The sequence below is a fragment of the Schistocerca americana genome, chromosome 2 (genome assembly GCF_021461395.2).
Source record: "Schistocerca americana isolate TAMUIC-IGC-003095 chromosome 2, iqSchAmer2.1, whole genome shotgun sequence".
NCBI lineage: Eukaryota > Metazoa > Arthropoda > Insecta > Orthoptera > Acrididae > Schistocerca > Schistocerca americana.
Window position 1 is genome coordinate 809611965 of NC_060120.1, and position 22973 is coordinate 809634937.

Here is a 22973-nt window from a genome sequence, read left to right on the forward strand (position 1 = left end):
ACTGGCGGTGAATTGAGGAAGTACAGTACATACTGACGAAACTAAAATGAGCTCTAACATGTAAATTATGCGTTTCCGGACACATGTCTACATAACATCGTTTCTTTATTTTGTGTGAGGAATGTTTCCTGAAAGTTTGGCCGTACCTTTTTGTAACACCCCGTATAATTTGCAAAGCCATGCCCAAAATGATGGTATGCTCTCGGTTTTCCAGCCAGGTGGCAGTACTGAGACACTGCGAAGTTTTGACGAGTGCAGAGTGTCATATTCATTTTCCTCTGGCGAAGCGTCGATACAATGCGTAAGTTTTTGTGCTTGTAATCGACTGGAAAGGAGGGAGGGGAGGGGGGGTTCTCCTGCTATTCGGGTCGATAGCAGTGAGGAAATAAGGCAAATAGGGCGCAGCGATGGGGTGGTGGAACGAGGGGTGGAGGAGATGGAGGAGGGAGAGAGAGAGACGCGTTTAACGTCTCGTCGACATGGCGCTCGTTAGAGGCGGAGTACACGCTTGGATTACGGAAGGGTGGAGAAAGAAAGCGACCTTCCTCTTTTCAAAGGAACCGTTCCAGTCTATGCCTGGAGCGAGTTAGTGAAATCGCGAAAACCTGCATCTGGATGGCTGGACGAGGACTGAGTCGTCGTCCACCCAAATGCGCTACCTTGCTCGGTGTGAACTGAAGGATCCTCTCCAATAAATAAAGGGACTTCGACAATAATCTCGACACTTCGCCAGAAAATGACGAGTATGACAATCGTTGAACTGAAGAGTTCCACTCCACTGAAAACTGGGATACTTTACATCAGTAGTGTACATCTGGAATTCTACCTTCGCCATGCGCCAAGTAGAGTGGAACAGTGTAGTATTTTAAATGATCGTTTCAGAAAAGGTGAATCAGTATCGATCTGGCGAGTGACGGTGTGACAGTTTCGCCACCGTAGCTGAGTGGACAGCGCGCCGGTTTGTTATTCCGAGGTGCCCGGGTTCGATTCTGGGTAGGTTGGAGATTTTCTCCGCTCAGGGACTGCGTGTTTGTGTCGTCTTAGTCATTCTCATTTCATCCTTATCGACGCGCAAGTCGCCGAAGTGGCGACCTATATCTCTTACGTCGATCTCTTGTAGAATTTTAGAACATGTTTTTTGCTCGCGTATCATGTCATTTCTGGAAACCCAGAATCTACTATGTAGGAATCAACATGGATTCCGGAAACAGCGATCGTGTGAGACCCAACTCGCCTTATTTGTTAATGAGACCCAGAAAATATTAGATACAGGCTCCCAGGTAGATGCTATTTTTCTTGACTTCCGGAAGGCGTTCGATACAGTTCCGCACTGTCGCCTGATAAACAAAGTAAGAGCCTACGGAATATCAGACCAGCTGTGTGGCTGGATTGAAGAGTTTTTAGCAAACAGAACACAGCATGTTGTTATCAATGGAGAGACGTCTACAGACGTTAAAGTAACCTCTGGCGTGCCACAGGGGAGTGTTATGGGACCATTGCTTTTCACAATATATGTAAATGACTTAGTAGATAGTGTCGGAAGTTCCATGCGGCTTTTCGCGGATGATGCTGTAGTATACAGAGAAGTTGCAGCATTAGAAAATTGTAGCGAAATGCAGGAAGATCTGCAGCGGATAGGCACTTGGTGCAGGGAGTGGCAACTGACCCTTAACATAGACAAATGTAATGTATTGCGAATACATAGAAAGAAGGATCCTTTATTGTATGATTATATGATAGCGGAACAAACACTGGTAGCAGTTACGTCTGTAAAATATCTGGGAGTATGAGTGCGGAACGATTTGAAGTGGAATGATCATATAAAATTAATTGTTGGTAAGGCGGGTACCAGGTTGAGATTCATTGGGAGAGTGCTTAGAAAATGTAGTCCATCAACAAAGGAGGTGGCTTACAAAACACTCGTTCGACCTATACTTGAGTATTGCTCATCAGTGTGGGATCCGTACCAGGTCGGGTTGACGGAAGAGATAGAGAAGATCCAAAGAAGAGCGGCGCGTTTCGTTACCGGGTTATTTGGTAACCGTGATAGCGTTACGGAGATGTTTAATAAACTCAAGTGGCAGACTCTGCAAGAGAGGCGCTCTGCATCGCGGTGTAACTTGCTCGCCAGGTTTCGAGAGGGTGCGTTTCTGGATGAGGTATCGAATATATTGCTTCCCCCTACTTATACCTCCCGAGGAGATCACGAATGTAAAATTAGAGAGATTAGAGCGCGCACGGAGGCTTTCAGACAGTCGTTCTTCCCGCGAAACATACGCGACTGGAACAGGAAAGGGAGGTAATGACAGTGGCACGTAAAGTGCCCTCCGCCACACACCGTTGGGTGGCTTGCGGAGTATCAATGTAGATGTAGATGTAGATGTCAGCTCAAGACTTGCACCAGGCGATTAGGTCTACCCGCCGGCAGGCCCTGGCCACACGACATTTCATTTCACCGCTGTGACAATTTATATAGACGAATGCTCATCTGTTTCACGAAATTCTCTCAACTGAATGTTATTCAAGCTACAGGAAAAACTCGCCGAAAGGTGTAGCAAGGAATTGAAAACGCTCGTTATCCATCGATGTACACATCCTCTGGTCCTCCTAATGTCTATGTTTCTCAGGCTCATCCATTCTAAAAGTTTGAGAAGAGAAACTCGTGGTTCTTGCTAACCCCTAAGTAGCTGCCATATTTTTCATGAATAATCACTCTGCTCCACGGATAGTTAAATTAACAATAACGCCATGTTTGTACGTAATTTTTTCCTTAACATGAGTTACCAGACGTGAGGTAGTGTGTTACACCATCGGGAACTAACAACTGAAACTAATAAATTCTTCTGTTACACTGTTTCGAAAATAAGTGTATATGTCAGTGAAGTTTGGGTCTGGCAGTATTTAGGAAAAAACTGTGACAACACTATTCGAGTGTACAGAACTTCGTCATTCTGGTGTAATACAGCATTGCTTGGTGTTCTGCTGTCAGACTACTTGCACAGACCTCTTCAGAATCCCCATGGTTCGGACTGATCGTTCCCCCTCTTGCGTTCGCATCAAATCTCACAGGTCATTGATAAATCTGATAGCAACTCAGGAGATATAACTTATTAAGATAAACTGCCGGAAGACCACTATCTTACAACAAAACTTCTACGAAACCTGCCTTCTATGCAAAAAAAAAAAAAGCTTGGTCATATGTCCTTAAACACGGTATCTCTGCATCAAGAATGAGATTTTTCACAAAGCAAATCGGACAGTGAGAGCCTGATTTGAGCTGTTTCTGGATAGTGTCTTTCGAACCCACTATAAGTTACTTATCTAGATAACGTTCAGGAGTTTTGACACTACAATGCTAATTTAGGCACTGTAAAAGCTTTTCAGTTTTATTATCCTGTGCTTCAAGAAGAGAAAAAAAAATTGTTCTTAGAGTCCTGTTATCAAAGATTTATTTCTTTTCAAAATAACACTTCTGTTTACAATTGGCTCGTATTCAGGACGAAAGGGATTCACATCGCCACCCACACGTCCAGATTTAGCGTTTACATTGTTTCCATAAGTCCTTTCAGACGGATTCAAATATAGGTTCTTTATCAAAGCAGCAGATTATTTCCTCATCTCTTCATCATGCTTTAACTCTATACCGACGAGACATTAATTTAAATGTGCCTCTGTACTTGTCCTAACACAATTATCTCATGCATGATTTGTGCAGACATATTTCGTACCATGATTTGCAGCATGTTTATAAAACGGTCACTTTAAGAACGTGATACATTAATACTGTCAATTTGGAAACTTATGTAGTACCCCTGGCACCCTGCGAAACTGCAGCTAAAGAAACAATAATTTGCCTAAATGTGGGAATACACTTTGTAATAAACTTCGTTAGCTGTACCTAGCTACTAACAATTACTAACAGTAAAGAGAACTGTAGTTCATAATATTTTGGCTCCTTCCATGCTTGCAGGTGTGGTTTAGCAACAGACGAGCTCGCTGGCGCAAGCATTGCGGCGCTTCCCAGCAGATGGCGTTCGGAGCTCTGCAGTTGGCTGGCGGTCACAGCGTCTCCGATGTTGCGGCTACAGCTGCAAGCATGCAGGTGTCACAGGGTAAGAGCCAGTACCCATGCGATACACCATTAACTATTGCCTATGACATCATATGCAAACGTTTCCATTATAAGACCAAATTGAAATTTTAACAATCTAGTGACTGGTTTGATGCACCCCACCACAGTTCCTTTCCTGTGCCAACACCTCGATCTCACTGTAGCACCTACAACCAAAGTCCCGAATTATTTGGTAGACATATTACAATTTATAGCTTCCCTTACAGTTTTTGCTCTCTATGCCTCCGTCTTGTAGCATGGGAGGTGTTCCCTGAAATCGCAACACATCTCCTATCATAGCGTCCCATGGTGTTTTCCACACATTGCTTTCCTCGCCGTTTCTGCTGAAGTCCTATTCATTTCTTATCATACCAGCCCACTTAATTTTCAGCATCCTTCTATAAAAGTACATCTCAAACGCTTCAATTCTCATCTTTTCCATTTTCCCACAGGGTGATTTACTTTCAAACAGTGCTTTGCCTCAGACGTACATTCTCTGATGTTTCTTCCTGAAATTAAGATATGCACTGAGGTGACCAAAAATCATAGGTTAGCGATATGCACACATGCAAAAAAATGGTTCAAATGGCTCTGAGCACTATGGGACTTACCATCTGAGCTCATCAGTCCCCTAGAACATACATAACTAACCTAAGGACATTACACACATCCATGCCCGAGGCAGGATCCGAACCTGCGACTGAAGCGCTTAGAATCGCTCGGCCACTGCGGCCGACCCTGCACACATGCAGATGGGGGTAGTAACACATACACAAGGTATGAAAAGGCAGTGCATTGGCGGACCTGTCATTTGGATACAGGTGATTCATATGAAAAGGTTTCCGGGAAGTTTATGACCGCGCGACGGAAATTAACAGACTTTTAACGCAGAATCGTAGCTGGAGCTAGACCCATGGGATATTCCATTTCGGAAATCGTTAGGGAACTCAGTATTCCGAGATCCACAGTGTCAAGAGTGTGTCGAGAACATCAAATTTTAGACATTACTTCATACCACAGGCAACGCAGTGGCCGACTGCCTTCACGTAACGACCGAGAGCAGCGGTGTTACGTGGAATTGTCAGCGCTAAAAGACAAGCAACACTGCATGAAACAACCACAGAAATCAGAGTGGAACGAACGAACATATTCGTTAGGAAAATGCGGCAAAATTTGGCGTTAATGGGCTATGACAACAGACAACCGACGTGAGTTCCTTTGCTAACAGCACGACATTGCCTGAAACGCCTCTTCTGGGCTCGTGATCCTAGACGATTGGAAAACCGTGCCCTGGTCAAATGAGTTCCAATTTCAGTTAGTAAGAGCTGATGGAAGAGTTCAAGTGTGGCGCAGATCCCACGAATCCATTGACTCAAGCCGGCCGGGGTGGCCGAGTGGTTCTAGGTGCTGCAGTCTGAAGCCGCGCGACCGCTACGGTCGCAGGTTCGAATCCTGCCTCGAGTATGGATGTGTGTGATGTCCTTAGGTTAGTTAGTTTTAAGTAGTTCTAAGTTCTAGGGGACTGATGACCACAGCAGTTAAGTTCCATAGTGCTCAGAGCCATTTGAACCATTGACTTAAGTCGTCAACAAGACACTGTGCTTGGTGGTGCTGACTCTATATTGATGTGGGCTGTGTTTACATGGAATGGACTGAGTCCTCTGGTCCAACTGAGCCAATCATTGATTGGAAATGGTTATGTTCGGCTACTTGGAGATCATTTGCAGCCACTCATGGACTTCATGTTACGAAACAGCGATGGAATTTTTATGGATGACAATGCGCCTTGGCATCGGGCCGCAACTGTTGACGATTTGTTTGTAGAACATTCTGGACAATGCGAGCGAATGATTTGGCCAACCACATTGCCCGACTTGAATCTCATCGAACATTTATAGGACGTAGTCGCGAGATCAGTTCATGCACAAAATCCTGCACCGGCAACATTTTTGCAATGATGGACGACTACAGAGACAGCATGGCTCCATATTTCTGCGGGGGACTTCCAACGACTTGCTGAGGCCATGTAACGTCGAGTTACTGCACTACACTGGGCAAAAGACGGTTCAACACGGTTTTAGGAGGTATCCCATGAATTTTGTCACCTCATTGTATATTTGACAACGGTATGGCATGTTTACCTGTTCTACTCTGCTTTTTATATTCTCCTTACTTCTCCCATAACGCTTCGTTTTGCTTACAACGTAGAATAATTCAGGAACTTGGTCTATTACACGATCCCCAAATTTTGATATAAAGCTTATCGCTAATCTCATTTGTGCTACTCCTCGTTACTTTCGCCTTTCTTTCGTTTACTCTTGTCCCAGATTCTCAACTCATTATATTATTCATTGAGTTTAACAGGTTCAATAATCCATCCTTACTTTCACTAAGGAAAGCACCGTAACGCCATCAGTGAATTTTCTCATTCACATCACTTCACCGTGAATTAATGCCCACTCCTGAAATTTTCTTTTATTTATGTCAGTGCTCCTTCGAAATACAAATTAAATCCATACGTTTGACACAGCAGAGAAAAATCCTTGCTTTACGCTGTTCATGCTCAGAGCACTTTTGTCTACGACCACCATTCTTATAGTTTCCTCTTGGTTCCTGTACAGATGATGTTTCCCGCCTTTCCCTACGGTCTACACCTATTTTTCTAATAATTCCAAATATCCTGCAACATTTTACGTCATCGGACGCTCTTTATACGACGGTGTCTTGTTTTTTTCTTAACTCTTGTCTCTATTATCAAGTACAACTTCAATACTGCCTCTCTGGTACCTTCATCTTTCCTGAAGCCAAACTGATCGTCATCTAACAGATCCTTAATTTTCTTTTCATTTCATCTGTATATTATTCTTGCAAACCACTTCAGTGTACGAGTACACTTAATATGCGATAGTTTTTACATTTAAAGGCCTTTGATATCTTTCAGATTTTGTCGACATTCTTCCGAAAATTCGACAGCATATCTTTTATATCCCACACGATTACTTGAATAATCATTTGGGTGTCACTTCCTGCAATGATCTGAGAAATATTGCAGGAGTAATATCTATGCTCTCCAGTCACTCTCTTACATCACATATGGTGTGCTCCATGTCGTGTCTGGTAGTTATAAACATGTCTACTGCTTCAGGTCAATGACAAATACCTACTGTTGTCATAAACATATACAAAAACAGCCTGAACATCTTGCAAAAAATTCCAAGAAAACTGAATGTTTGAAGGTCACGAAAAGGATTTTTGATACTAGACAGTCACTGGCTGCTGAAGCCTAAGGGTTGCATTTCTCTCTCCCTACAGTCCCAGCAGAAATGGGTTCTTGACACACCACATGCAAGTCGGTTTCTGATTCTGTGGACGCAACGTGACGTCCATTTGTCAAACACTTATGGCCATCTGGTGCGGCGATTTGTACGTGAGGAAACATCGTCTCTGCAGTACTGAAGATTCATTGGAGACAGTGTTGTGTTCGGAAACCCTATTTCTTGTGCAATGTCCGATATCCTAGGGCTCATTCAGCTTACAACGATTATTAGACTGCCCTCTTCATCGGAACTTCCTACCTGGTATGCCTTATCATTGTACCCACGTCCTCAGTGAACTTCAAATGCTTCTCATCATTCCTCAATACTTCAGTAATCCGTTTCCTTTCTCGCTGATTCTTCCGGGAGATTCTCTTAACTGTAGGCTACTCTTCTTCATAATTAAAGTGTGATCTGAGTCTACATCTGCACCTGGGTACGCCTTAAAATACATCATCAGATTTCGGAATCCTACCTGTCTGTGATGCACCCATCTGGAACCTTCCAATGTCTCTGGGTCTATCTGTGTACACCTCCTCCTCTTATCATTCTTGGACAGAGTATTCGCTATTACCAGCTGAAATTTATTGCAGAACTAAAACAGTCTTTTTCCCCTTTATTCCTACTGCCAAGTCTATATTCTCACGTAACCCATTCTTCTATTTCTTATCTCACAACCACATTCCAATCTCCCACAATTATTAGATTTTCATCTCCTTTCACACACTGAATTAAAACTAAACTAAACTCCTCCTGTACAGGCCATGAAGGCCCAAAGGTACCGACTGGCCGCCGTGTCATCCTCAGCCCACAGGCGTCACTGGATGCAGATATGGAGGGGCGTGTAGTCAGCACACCGCTCTCCCAGCCGTATGTCAGTTTCCGAGACTGGAGCCACTACTTCTCAATCAAGTAGCTCCACAGTTTGCCTCACAAGGGCTAAGTGCACCCCGCTTGCCAACAGCGCTCGGCAGACTGGATGGTCACCCATCCAGGTGTTAGCGCAGCCTGACAGCAATTAACATCGGTGATCTGACAGGAACCGGTGTTACCACTGCAGCAAGGCTGGTGGCACATACTGAATTACTCTTTCAAAATCGTCATATACTTTCTCTGTCAATTCATCTGCTTGCAACATTGGCATTTATACCTGAACTAATGTTGTTGGCCTTGATTTACTGGCGAATGTGATGAGAAGAACTCAGTCACTGAACTGTTAACATTTGCTCATTTGCTGATGTGCTTTCCCATTGTTACTCAATCATACTCCCGTTATACTATTTTCTGTTGCTGTTGATTTTACCCTTTATTTGCCTAAACAGAAATCCTCAACGTCTTTCCATTTCACTTCAGTGACCCCCACTGTATCTAGACTGAGCCTTTCCATTTCTCTTTTCAGAGTTTGTAGCTCTTCTATTCTGACATTCCATGCTGCAACACAGAGAATGTAATCCCATCATTGGTTATTCCACCTTTTTCTCATGGTCACCTTCTCTTAGCGGTTCACTAACAGAGAACCAAACTGGGGACTAACCCAGAATCTTTTGCCAATGAAGAGATCACCATCAAACTTTTCGGGGCAGTTGCCCACCCTAAGAGCAAGAGAGTGCCCTGAACCTCTATCCACTCCTCTGCCCTCTTTGACAAGATCCTTGCCAGAGCAAGGGTGACTTCTTTAGCCAGAAACTTCAGCTGCTACTGTAATAGATTTGTATTCAAAATTTAAGCAGTGGCTGGGAACAAAACCAGGAAACAGAATGTTTTGGTTATTAGTAAAAGACACTATCTTTAGATCACAGTAAGCATCTTATGCACCCACACAACACAAACCTTATTCACTCAATTAATTTAACCGAAAAACAATTAAAATCTTTTAAAATTAATAGTAAGTCAATATTCTGCCTACTGCCCACAAAGATTCCATTCATAAACATCGTCCTCACTCACTAAAGCTAACATCTGATTATGTTCATCCTTTCACCTCTCAGTTTATGTACCATTCAGTTTTAATTCTTGCAGTTCATCCACTGATTATATTTGTGATATAGGCATTCTACATCTGTTTGTTTATTTTAACCCCAAGATACTTACTTCAGTGATGTCTGTATAAATTCATTGTTAATTTTCTTACCATATGTTACTGGATTTTTCTTTTTTTTATTCCAGAATGTTATTGTGACTTGTCTCCACATACAGGTACCTTCTGCTTCGAACAAATTTTGTTCTTTCTGTTCCCCAAATGTCGACTCTTCATACCACATATTAAACTATAACAAACTTGTCATATGTTCCTTTCTTCTATGTTAATTTGTTCTTTTAATAACTTTCTTTCATGTATGTAAGTTTATTTAGTCATTACTGTTCTTTTAATGTCCCATAAGACTCTCAGTAACTGTAGTACCAAGGGACAAAATTTGTTTACGTGGTTACTGAATCATATTTCTACATATACATATACGTCTCCATTCGTACTCTGCAAACCACTCTGAAGTACATGCAGGAGTTTATTTCCCATCAGGAACCAATGACCTCACAGTTTAGTCTCTTCCTCCCTCTTTTAAACCAACCAACCAACTAACCAACCAACTTCCCATCATAACACATATTAGAGCTTCTTTCCTTTTTATTTGTGTATAGAGCATGGAATGAAATGATTGCTTCAAGGCCTGCATATGCCCATAATTAGTCTATTGTTGACTTTGCAATCCCTACAGGAGTGATAAGTAGGGGCTGTAGTAGTTTTCTAGATAAGTAGGCTTTGATGGGGTAATTGCCATCTGTCTTCATACATCTGCTAGCTAAGGTCTTTTAGTGTTTCCATAATGCACTTCTGTGGGTCAAACGATGCTGTTACAATCCATGCTGTCCTTCAACGTTTATTTTCAATATCCGCTGTTAGTCCAATATGGTACGGGTCCTACACACTTAAACAGTATTCTACAATGGAACTCATGAGAGTTTTTATCATTATTATTGTTATTAAGTCTGCTCATTGACTTGTAGCATTTCCCCAGTACAATAGCTTCTGCATCCAGAGTTTCATTTTTCTGAGATATGGACATTAAATTGGAAAACCATTCATGATCTTGAGGTGAACAAGAGATGGAAGCTATTGTGGCAGGGCACTCAATGATATAATTGTAACAACTTATCAAATTTGAAAATCTGAGTGTGGGAATTGATTGTGGAATATGTACAGATGGATGACCAACTAGTCTCACAGTGACATAATTTAATAAAATATTTAGAGTTTCCAGCCATGTTAAGTGTTAATACATCCACTGGCTTATGGTTAAATGCTTCTCAGCTTTTATCATTTGATTAGACCATAGACATGGCAGAACAGTCTTGGACTGAACATGAGAGGAGTCTGCTATTACACTGTCTACAAAATTGATGGTAACTGAACATGCTTTGGAAAATGAACATAAAACTGGATAAATGACATCTCTATCACCATGAAGGATGTCTCTGAGATAGCCTTATAAAAAAAGCTATAGAGATCAAAATATCTAATTACACTCTTGATGTAGATAACGGTTTGAAGCTGAGTACAGTGTGGAACCCAGTTGAATCAAAGTTAAAGCAAGTATATCAGAAGTGGATGTAAGCTTTGGCTTACACAGTGATGAACTGAACACTGTTCATGTCACAGACAGTACCACAGTTATTTAAGGATAAGGCCAGGAACCACATGAAGGTCAGTTACCACTTGGCTGAAAGCTCATGGGTGGAAGCCTCAGAAGACTTTTTTATGTACAGGTGATTCCAATCATCCATTTAAACATAACTCCCATTACTGTTAACTTTTCTGTTTTTGTATCTCTCTTACATTTTCTTTCCTTTACTGCTTCTTTTTTATCCCTTCATTTGCTTTTACTTTTTCTCTGCTGCTCCTCATGTATTTTTCCTACGTGCTTCAATGTTCAGTATTCCCTTCTGTTACTTTTTATTTCTCTGCCAGTGTAGCTTTACAGCTTTTATATCCCATCTGTTGTTTATCCTCTGCTCTTGTCCTCTTCTCGACCATCTCTACAACTGAGTGGTCAGTACGGAAGATTGCTGTGGGGAGGACCTGGGTTCAGTTTCTGATACTACCAGGAATTTTTCATTGGTGGGAGGACTGGAGCAAGATTCGCTCGGCCTTGTGATATCAGTTGCGGGACTACTTGAGTGAGTAGTAGTGGCTCCAAGGTCTGAAAAACGGACAATGGCGGGGAGAATGTGTCTGACCCATACCCTCCATACTGCACCCAAGTGATGCCATTTGTTGAGGATGACAGAGCGACTGGCTGTTTCCGATTGTCCCGTCTGTGATGAGTGGTGAAGCTCAGCTGTTTTTCCCACTTCCTCTACTTTGGTGAATGGTTCTTGAGAGTTTCTCCTCTTAAACCCAAGTAGTTTCAGTTCCTGTCTTTTGGCAAAAAAGTAGCTGTTGGCCCTGAAAACTAGAATGTATATTACCTGTTTTTTTTGTTATACCTTTGTCAGTTACTGTTTTGTAAGCTTAGTTATATTTTGAACCTTCTTTCCCTTATAGGACATATTATTTGTGTAATCTACAAATTACACATAGTATATAAAATTCACCATAGTGTTGTAAAACTTTTGATAAGAAGTAAACAACATAAAAATGCAGCACAAAAGCTCACTTATACCCAGAATCTGTTCAGTGATCAAAAGACATCTCCATCCTTTTCACACAAAAGCAAAAATATCAGTGGGCATGCTACTACCTATAGGAAATGACTACATGAGACTTTCAAGCTTTCTCTGCCTGTCCCTATTAATATGACACATCATTTCTCCAAAGCATCAAACACGAGTAAAAATAGTGAGAAAATTGTACTCTGTGTCTGATGACAACATGAGACATTATCTACATATCAGCTGCTGTAATAGTGTACTAACCTCTTGTGCAGAATACAGATGATATTTTGTCATTTATTTGATCATCATCCTGTCAGTAAGCATGTCACAGCTATGTACATTCACATCAAAATTGTACAAAAATCATCAGAAGCATTAATGACTGAATATCATATAATTTTGTATCTCTAAAACTATCTACTCAAAGTCAATGTCATTCCTTAGAGATTTGTAGAGTTTTTGACCATTTAAACAATTTATATTTCAATATAGAAAGTAATCTAAAACATTACTGATTTTTGAGTTCACTATGCTCACCAGTTTTTGCACACTACGCTTTTCTTTCTCCATGGGGTCATAATTTCTAAATAAGTTTAACTGTCAAGAGGACAATGCATGAAGCCTTCAGTGATGCCTTAGCAAAATCTTGTCAAAGTATTCCTCAAAATAAAATTAAAAAGAAAGGTCTGGTTATATGTAAAGGCTGTCAGTAGTGCCAAAAATATTATCAGACACTCATAGATGATAAAGGAATTGAAAAGAAGAAATGCTGAACTCAGTTTTTAATTTTTTTTATTAATGAAGATACCCAGGTTTACACCTCACACCACTGCAAAGGTGTGGTATAATATTAGTGTCAGTGGCATTGAGAGACATCTAAAATCTCTCAAACTGAACAAGGTCCTAGGGCTTAGTGGGATCCTTGTTAGATTCTATATGGTATTTGCAGCTGAGTAGCTTCCACTTTAACCACAATATACACTAGATCACTTGAACAGAAAGCTGTGCCCACAGAGTGAAAGAAAACACAGGTCACACCCACCTACAAGAAAGATAGCAGATCCACAAAACTTGTGCCCAATTTCACTGGCACCTATCTGTTGTGGAATCCTTGACCATGTTCTGATGTGTGAATTATCTCAAACAGAATGACCAAAAACATCAGTCCTGTGAAACACAAACTGCACTTTTCTCACAAGACACTCTGAAAGCCATGGATCAAATCAGAGTCACTGACAGAATTATATGTAATTTCAAGCATACTTCAGAGAAATGTGTTGGGAAACTTATTGCTCTTTTGTATATTTATTTTCTGGTAGACAATAATAATAATAACCCCAGCATTTCTGCACATGAGCAGTCACCTGCAAAGAATTACTCTATGAAAAGAGTTGTAGATATACACCCCTGGAAATGGAAAAAAGAACACATTGACACCGGTGTGTCAGACCCACCATACTTGCTCCGGACACTGCGAGAGGGCTGTACAAGCAATGATCACACGCATGGCACAGCGGACACACCAGGAACCGCGGTGTTGGCCGTCGAATGGCGCTAGCTGCGCAGCATTTGTGCACCGCCGCCGTCAGTGTCAGCCAGTTTGCCGTGGCATACGGAGCTCCATCGCAGTCTTTAACACTGGTAGCATGCCGCGACAGTGTGGACGTGAACCGTATGTGCAGTTGACGGACTTTGAGCGAGGGCGTATAGTGGGCATGCGGGAGGCCGGGTGGACGTACCGCCGAATTGCTCAACACGTGGGGCGTGAGGTCTCCACAGTACATCGATGTTGTCGCCGGTGGTCGGCGGAAGGTGCACGTGCCCGTCGACCTGGGGCCGGACCGCAGCGACGCACGGATGCACGCCAAGACCGTAGGATCCTACGCAGTGCCGTAGGGGACCGCACCGCCACTTCCTAGCAAATTAGGGACACTGTTGCTCCTGGGGTATCGGCGAGGACCATTCGCAACCGTCTCCATGAAGCTGGGCTACGGTCCCGCACACTGTTAGGCCGTCTTCCGCTCACACCCCAACATCGTGCAGCCTGCCTCCAGTGGTGTTGCGACAGGCGTGAATGGAGGGATGAACGCTGGTCCAACTGAGGCGCCAGGTGGAAATGGCATGGCAAGCCGTTCCACAGGACTACATCCAGCATCTCTACGATCGTCTCCATGGGAGAATAGCAGCCTGCATTGCTGCGAAAGGTGGATATACACTGTACTAGTGCCGACATTGTGCATGCTCTGTTGCCTGTGTCTATGTGCCTGTGGTTCTGTCAGTGTGATCATGTGATGTATCTGACCCCAGGAATGTGTCAATAAAGTTTCCCCTTCCTGGGACAATGAATTCACGGTGTTCTTATTTCAATTTCCAGGAGTGTATCTTTGATAAGATTCCAAAGTGGTGAAAAGGTTGTCTAATTGCACTAAATATACAGGAATGTGAAATAATGTACTTTATAAAATACATAAATACAAGTATCTGGTTGTAATAATAGGGTGGGATATGAAATGGAATGATCACATGGCTTTCAGGGTGTCATGTGAGAAAAGTGCAGTTTGGGTTTCACAGGATTGATGTTTCAGTCCAGAATATGCTCAAGGATTCTACAATAGACAGGTGCCAGCGAGATTGGGCACAAATTATGTGAATCTGCTATCTTTCTTGTAGATGAGTGTGTCCTGTACTTTCTTTCAGGCACTGGGTACAGCATCCTGTTCAAGTGATCTAGGTATAGCTAAGACAGGTGTCAGACTTTAGATCCTTGACAGCATACTTGAAAAATTCAATCTATAAAAGAGACAAATCACTTGCACATCCCATCTTAGAATATTGCTCAGTGTGTGGGACTCTTACAATGACTAACAGGGAATACTGAGTGTATATATAGAAGCGGGGCAAGTATGGCAACAGCTTTCTCTGGCTTCTTGCAAAGTTTCAAGAACCAATATTAAATGAACAATTAGAAATATTCTTCAGCCCTTATGTATCACTCCCAAAGGGACTGAAAAAACACCATTAAACTAGCTACCATGTGCACAGAGGCATTTAAGCAGTCATTCTTCCTACACTACACACACAATTCGAATGGGAACAAACATTACTTGGGACATTGCTAAATATCCTCTGTCATGCACTTCACATTAATTTGCAGATTATGTATGTATAACTAGAGAGAGACAATCTGCAAAGTGCTGTATGTATTCTAATAATCCTGTAACAGTGTGGTGTGGATCTGTTACCCATGACTATCTCCCGTTTCTACATTTTAATTTGATTGTAATAAATCTGAAAATGGACAGCGCATTGTGTGAAATCTCATGCTGTATATGCCAGAACATAAACAGCACAGTTCTCCAAAAGCATAACTAAATTTTCTTTCATACCAATGAATGAAATTACCAATGAGGAACATAATTATTACATAGCATTCAATTTCTATTCTACTTGAGTTACATGTGGCTTAATGCCTCTGTATTTCTGGACAGGAGCTCATATGGCTGGATGTGTGAGCTCTAGCTGGATGAGACCAACTGCAGGCTACCAGACCCAGCCCAGCTTCCTGCCCAGCTGCCAGCAGCAAACATCAGATCAGTTTGATTACCAGCAGGTCGCAGCTGACATGTGGGGATCAAGGATGTCTGGTGAACAACAGTGGACTCATCATTTTGGTCTTGACAGCTATGGGTACGTCAGTTCAACTGAACAACATAAATATGATCTCAAATATATCCTAATATGGTCAGTAATGTGAACTAAGCTGTAATGCTTTGGTATTTAATTACCAGAAAAAAATATTTTAAAGCTAATTGTAGGCTGCAGCAAAGCACTTGTGATTCAACCTCTTTGGACAAATATCTTGGTACAGAAGATTGCCAATTAATAGTTAAGGGTGCAGGAAACAATTTGACTTAGTTGATGATGTCATCAATTACATTAGTCAGATGATACCTGTGTAGACATACTGAGGATGGACAAAAATACACCAAAAACACAACACATTACCATACCTTTTATATAATGTGGGAGAACCACTGGCGTTCAAAACAGCTTCCAGTCATCTTGGAATGGATAAATACAGGTCCTGTATAGTTTTCAAGGGAATCTTATACCATTACACCTGCAAAATAGTAACATGTACTGGTAATGATGATGAAGGTGGATAGGGATCATGCACCCTTCTCTCCAAAGCAGATCACAAAGGCTCAATAATACTGATATGTGGTGACTGTGGTTGCCATGGGAGATGTAAAAACTCATTATTGTGCTGACAAAACCAGTCCTGGATGGTGTAGGCTGTGTGAATAGGACCCCAGTTGTCTTGGAAAGCAACATCACAGTTGGGAACAAATGTTGTACCATGAGACTGATTTGATTAGCCAAAATGGTCACATAATCCTTGGCAGTAATGCAAGCTTGCAAAGCAACCATGAAAACCCTGGAATACAATGATACGGCTGCTGAAATCATCACCAAACCTGCACCATGTTTCAGTCTTGAGATGTAAACTCAGACAGAAGTAGGAAACAGTGTGAAACAAGGCTCATCTGACCAAACAACATTCTTCCATTGCACCATAGTCTATGTTTTAAGGCACCAGCACAGTGTTTTCCAGTTATGGGCATTTGCATCACTATTATTCCCTCCTTAAGGAATTCCTTTGGTGTTGTTCCGGTGCTGACAAGTTCTTTGCTCTCCCTGTGATACAAATTGTCAATACAGTGCCCCATGAAACACCAAATACTTCTGCTCCCTTGCTTATGCAATTGCCCCAACAATTTGCCCACATTTGAGTTCACTTAGGTCTGACATAATGCACTCACAAGTACACAGAAAACTGTTCTGACCATGGCTGACACTGGCAACTCATTGAGGACATTGCATAGGTGCCATTCATATATACAACAGCATCAACTAGAGGCTTGGCCAGAACTTGTATTTGTTTTCAAGTAAGCATTTCTCATGGTGTTTCCATTCTTTTGACCAACTCTAATACAAGTGGTTCACAGCTAACAGCATTACTCTCACAAAAACTTGTATTATGCAACTTCAAACATGCAATAATGATGTTGAGCAGCACAAGTGAACTTGAATGTTCATTCACTAAATAAAGCATAGTGTGTATAATTCCTTAGGGTCCAACTGGATAACAAGTTAAAATGAACTCAGCATTTGGATAAGGCAATTGAGAAGCTCAGCTCACTTTGTTATGTCCTTAAAGCATCTGCCATTGTGTTGACATAGCATAAGGGTGTTGGCTTATTTGACAAATTTTCATTCCCTGTTGTTTTATAGAATTAACTTTTGCCACAGTGCACCTAAAGTAAAGTAAAGTGTCTGTTCAGCAGAAGAAAACAGTAAGAATATAGTGTAAAGGGGGTAACCATACATCTTTCGGAAGTGTTTTTAAGGATCTTGAGATTCTTACATTTACTTCCCAATATATTTACGCCTTAATGGATTTTATTGTTGAAAATAAGAATCAATTTCAAGTGAACTGTGATATACACAGCTACAATGCAAAGTACACACAAAAATTCCATGCCTCTTCATCAAGGGTTCACCTTGGAGTTGTATACTCTAGTAGTAAGATATTCAACAACTTTCTGTCTAACATAAAGCAAAAAATCAGGAACTGCTAAAGAAAATTAAAAACATACCTAATTAGCCACTTTTTCCATAAATTATTCCAATATCTGGAATCAGTGGCTGAAAATTTCTGTGAGCTAAATGGCAAGTAGTAGTGTTTGTTGCAAAACTGTATGTCATACAATAATGTACCATAAACATTGTTTGTTGCAAAACTGTATGTCATACAATAATGTACCATAAACATGACTTGGTATTAATGCATGTTAAAAATTTTCTCTGTAAAAACCCTTGTAATCATAAATATCAAGCTGCTAATAGTAGCAGTATTAACTGAGGAGGCTGTAGCATTTTTCAAAGTAGCATCACCCTTACTAATTTATTTGAGTAACTTTAAATGCGATAAGTGCAAAAATCACTAAGCAGTACAGTGACAGGTTATCATGAACACAGTATAAACATTATGTTCCTTTGATGTCTTTGTCTCATATCCTTGAATGATCTCCTTCTTGATGGGATGCACAGAATGTGATAAATGAATGAAAGACTGAATAATGAAACTGTTGGTCTGAAGAAACATTCATTTACTATCTTCTATCAAAATATAGGAAGCCTCACAAGCCAAAAGGGTGGACTCAAGAAAATGAAAGAGAAAAATTATCAGTAAATATGTTTGTCAAAACACCACTTCAAAGTCATTGAAATTGAACAGATATAAATCTAAATATGCACAACTTAAAAAGAGAATGGCAATACATGTAAAAATCAGTGTTGACTCTCAACCCCTGGTTAGTGACTGATTTGCTACAGCTTTTCAAATGCTGTACACAAAGTCTATCTGGAGACAAACAAACTAGTAGTATTAACAGTATACAATACCAGTGGAAACTGTCTTAAGTTTTATCAAGCAGTTAGAGTGTGTATTAAGTAGATTGTGTAGACTTAACTGATGTCCCATTATTTGTGAAGACATTAATTTTTATCTACTGTTAGGTGCCACTGACGAAAGACATCTAGAGATTCTGATATTCAACTTTCTCATAATGTAAGTTCCGACAACGGTTGAGGCTTATAATGCAGCAGCCAATGCAGGGCCAGATCAAGAACACTTTAAAGCGACATATCGTTTGGTGCCCTCCCCATAAGCAATGCATCATTTGCCCCCCCCCCCCCCCCCCCCCTCTCCTCATCCATCTTCCCTTATACATTAGTTGTCATCCCTTGGGCTCTTAATAAAACTTTATAAAAATATATCTTAATCTAGTGAGCTCGGAAATAGATTGTTTTCACAACTAATTATAACAAACACTGAGTACAGATCCTGCCCAAGGAGCACCTCTGGTGTCCCTCTCATCATGATGCCACTCCTGGCTGCTTGTGTCACTTGGACCTTAGAGAAGCCAGTATTTCTAGATCCAGCTACTTTCAGTTACAAAAATGTAATTTCCTTGTGCGTGTGTGTGTGTGTGTGTGTGTGTGCTTTACTGACGAAGGCTGTAGCCAAAAGCCATATGTGAGTGTCTTTAAAATGTGCCTGTCTGTCTCCAACTTGACGTTTCTTCTTTATGGTAGTAGCACTCTGTCTTTTCCTATGCTGTTGAGATTCCTGCCTGGAGTTTACATTGTCTGATGGTTAAATATTTAGAAGAAGAAATGCTGATGAATTAGGTTCAGATTGTTTTCTTTTCTTTAAGGATTAGGCTAAACTAAAGGCTGTTCCATTGGATATTTAATCCTTAGCTTTATGATATTTCTTTTTCCTCTAGGAGCATAGTTCATGACTGCTGCTGGAAATCTATGTTCAGGACTCTTCTGCAAATGGTCATGTCACTTTCTGCCTTTTTAAAATTTTATTCAGAAATGGTTCAATTTTAACTTGCTGTCTTATACCTCCAGTTTCTTTCCATCTAATAGTATATGTCCAAGGACTCCTCTTAAAAATTACATTTCTTTGTTCTTTTTTCTTTCTATCCTACATTCACTTCTATACACATTAACTGTAATTTAAACTATTAAACATCCCATGCAAGTGACCTTACACTTTTTTAATTTTTGATATTATTTTGATTGCATCTGCAAATACTTTCACACACCTACCTAATAACCAGTATATCCACCTTTGGCATGGATAACAGCAGTGATATGTGGTGGGGGTAGGGAGGAGTGAGGCAATGAGCTCTGATGCCATGTTAAATCACATCCCAGATGTGTTCAATCGGGTTCGGATCAGGCAAGTTGGGGAGGCAAACACATCAGTTGGAACATGCCACTGTGTTCCTTGAACCACTCCATCACACTCATGGGCTGTGACATGAGGCATTATCTTGTTGAAAAATGCCACTACATCGGGAAACATGATTGTCTGGAGGTGTGTATGTGGTCTGCAACGAGGGTACAATACTCCATGGCCATCACAGTGCTTTGCAGGAGCTCCACTGGACCCATGGATGGCCATGTGAATGTTTCCCAGAGCATAATAGAGCCACTGTCAGTTTGCCTCTGACCCACAGTACAGGTGTCATGGAGCTGTTCCCTTGGAAGATGACAGATTTGCACCCTTCCTTCAGCACAGCACTCCCCAAACACCCAACAAGCTGTGCAGTTTCCAAAATGCTTGTGCTGAGCCTCTGGACCATCACATTCTGCCCTCGGTCAAACTCAGATACATAGCACGCCTTCCCCATGCTACACACAAACAGCAAACTCACTGAAACTACATGCACCATGCACGAGTCCAACTAATAGTCATTCCTTACCAGATGATGCTGCTATTGCCTGGACAGGTCTATATCGATAGTGGGTTGATGGTTGTAATGTCCTGGCTGATTAGTATACATCACCTATATCAATATTTTTAATAACTGTTCTTGTATATATCCATCACTTGCTCTATATTTATTAACTTTTTTGAATATACAAGTCACTTTTTCTAGTAGCCATCACTGCCTTTGTTTCCTGACAGAAACACTGAAATCATTTTCTGTTACTGCCTTGCTTTAAACATACATTGCATATTGTAATTTATCTTCACTGTCTTGTGTAATGAATAGTGCAGATAATGAAGATAGACTACAATATGTTTTAAACAACACAGTAAGTGTTCAGATCATGATAGCAAAATATTGCACAACTGAAATGTAATGAATTACTCAATCACACTGTTTAGAGAAAACTTATTGAAATCACAGTAATAAGAGATTTGCAAATCAAACCCTAAGCTGTTTCTTATACACACTGCTTTAGCAGTTTGAGTCATGTCTCTCCCTGAAACAAATGAGTGTACATTTCCAACAGAAGCAGAAACAGAGGATGGATGACATTTGCCATTACTATACCTTCTGAAATTAAAAGAGGGCTCTATTTAAATCAGAGGTTAAGCTGTAATCAAAATTTCAAACTTCTTTTCCACCAGTATTCAAAAATCCTTGAGTAATCAAGAAAGCAAAACATATTTACTAGCAAAAACGAAAATACTCTAACTCTGGTGATGACATGATAGCTGGATATTTAAGATATAATTGTAATCAGTCATTGATTTATAATGGGGGGTCTAGGATGGCTTAGTGTGGGTGGTGATTCTCTACCAGAGATGGATGTGGCAGTACCAGAAGAAGGCAGCTCGTGAATACAAGAAACCCTTTATTGCTATTTGTTTACATTTGAAAGCATTTTATGCTGCTATTATTAATCCCTGGTGAGCATGAAAAATGATGTATTGACCTCCCAGCCCAGCTCTGTCAGTGGTAGCGAGCATCTATTGAGCCAACTGCCTCTGCTTCAGAGGAAACCTCATGTTTCCAGCCATAACAAGCTGGCTGTGGCATCATCTGCTGTCACTGAGAATACAGCAGGCTGTATCTAGTGCCTGTAGTACAGGGTGAAGGAACCTTAGTTTTATACTCAGCAAATGCAAAAATGACTGGACTCTGATGCTGTAGTTCCATGAAGTGCTGAGCTGCCCAAATGCCCAGATGGTCAAGTGGCAGACAAAGGCTCAAGACCTGGGGATGGTGGTGGTGGTGATATTGAATGTACATCACAGGATAGACCAACTGTTTCATAATGACAGGCTGGCTGCAGAGGGAGGAGGGTGGGGGGGGGGGGGGGGGGGGGGAGGTTAAATACGGCTGTCTGGATCTAACCATGTGGAAGTCACATGACAACATCTCAAACTGAGGCCATTGACCCAAGGTCCAGCTGTCATCAGGCAATCAGGGAGAAGGAGGTCAGTGTGGAAGCAGGCACATGGTGGAAGTTGCTGCATTGGCCAGTTACTGACTGTGGCTCCTGCAGATGGCTGGTAATGTCTAAGTTATGACAATTGCTGGTAATGTCTTAGTTACAACAGTGGGCTGTAACTGTGGCCCTTGGCATTACACTTCCTTCCCCCTAGGAAAATCTGGCCCTACAGATTTCTGTCTGTGAAATGGTTGCAACGTAAGCACTGATATAGTCACAGTTATTTGTGCTTTGTGTCCCTTATTTCACACATAGTGTTACTTGATCCCTTTACACCATTTACAGTTCCTTTGCTTTTTCACAAGTGCATGGCACACATACAGAGTTCTTGGTTCATGACTGGTACTGTCCTTTAACAGCGTATCACTCATTGGCACCAAAATTACCGGTATGAACCTGCAGGTTGCTGGTTTGTAAGGATAGAATTTGGGCAGTTCTGCACTTGTTCTGGTAGTAAACAATACCTGATATGGCTAACATTATGTAGGTTGCTGAAGATGATGTTCCTAGTGTTACAAGACCATGGTGATGTTTAGTACAACACCTTTTCATGTGCTCTAATAGGTGTTCCATTGATATGTGGCCATATTCCTTTGATATGTGGACAGCTAACACCAGATCTAGGGATGTGAGAAAAATCATATCCCAAGTGTTATTTCATTACATCATGTTTTCAGAGGGTAGGATCTGAAAGAGTAAATCAGGCAGGTATATTAATGTATGGGTGATATTTAGGGTGGCAGTTGCTGTGATGGTGGTGAGTAGTCAGAAACTTGGTCTGGAAATATTCCATCAAGTGCCACTGTCATAGAAACATGGTCCCTGCAGCTCTATGCTCTGAGTACCACTGTAGCACCCTTGTTCATAACAAGTAAAAATGTTACCATTGGGTTTACCTTGGAGATAACCAATGCAGTCCTATCATTTGAAAAAATAAAAAATAAAAAAAATAAAATTATCTATGACTACCTCTTCACGACATTCCTTCAAAGATTTCTTGGAGTGGAACAAGGTGAACTCATACAGTCGGGGGACAGTGTATAGCCACTGCATACAGCAGATGATGAAGG

At 41.2% G+C, this 22973-nt stretch overlaps 1 protein-coding gene across 1 annotated transcript in view; it reads left to right on the plus strand.

The window, feature by feature from the left end:
• The window catches only part of LOC124594453 (protein gooseberry-neuro-like), a gene marked incomplete at its 5' end in the record, with an annotated part of 291184 nt that overhangs the window by 188442 nt on the left and 79769 nt on the right, over positions 1-22973 (plus strand). The window contains 2 exons of the mRNA XM_047132829.1: positions 3971-4112; positions 15564-15762. Of these exons, the coding sequence (XP_046988785.1) occupies positions 3971-4112; positions 15564-15762 (341 nt within the window). The remainder of the gene's footprint in view (positions 1-3970; positions 4113-15563; positions 15763-22973) is intronic.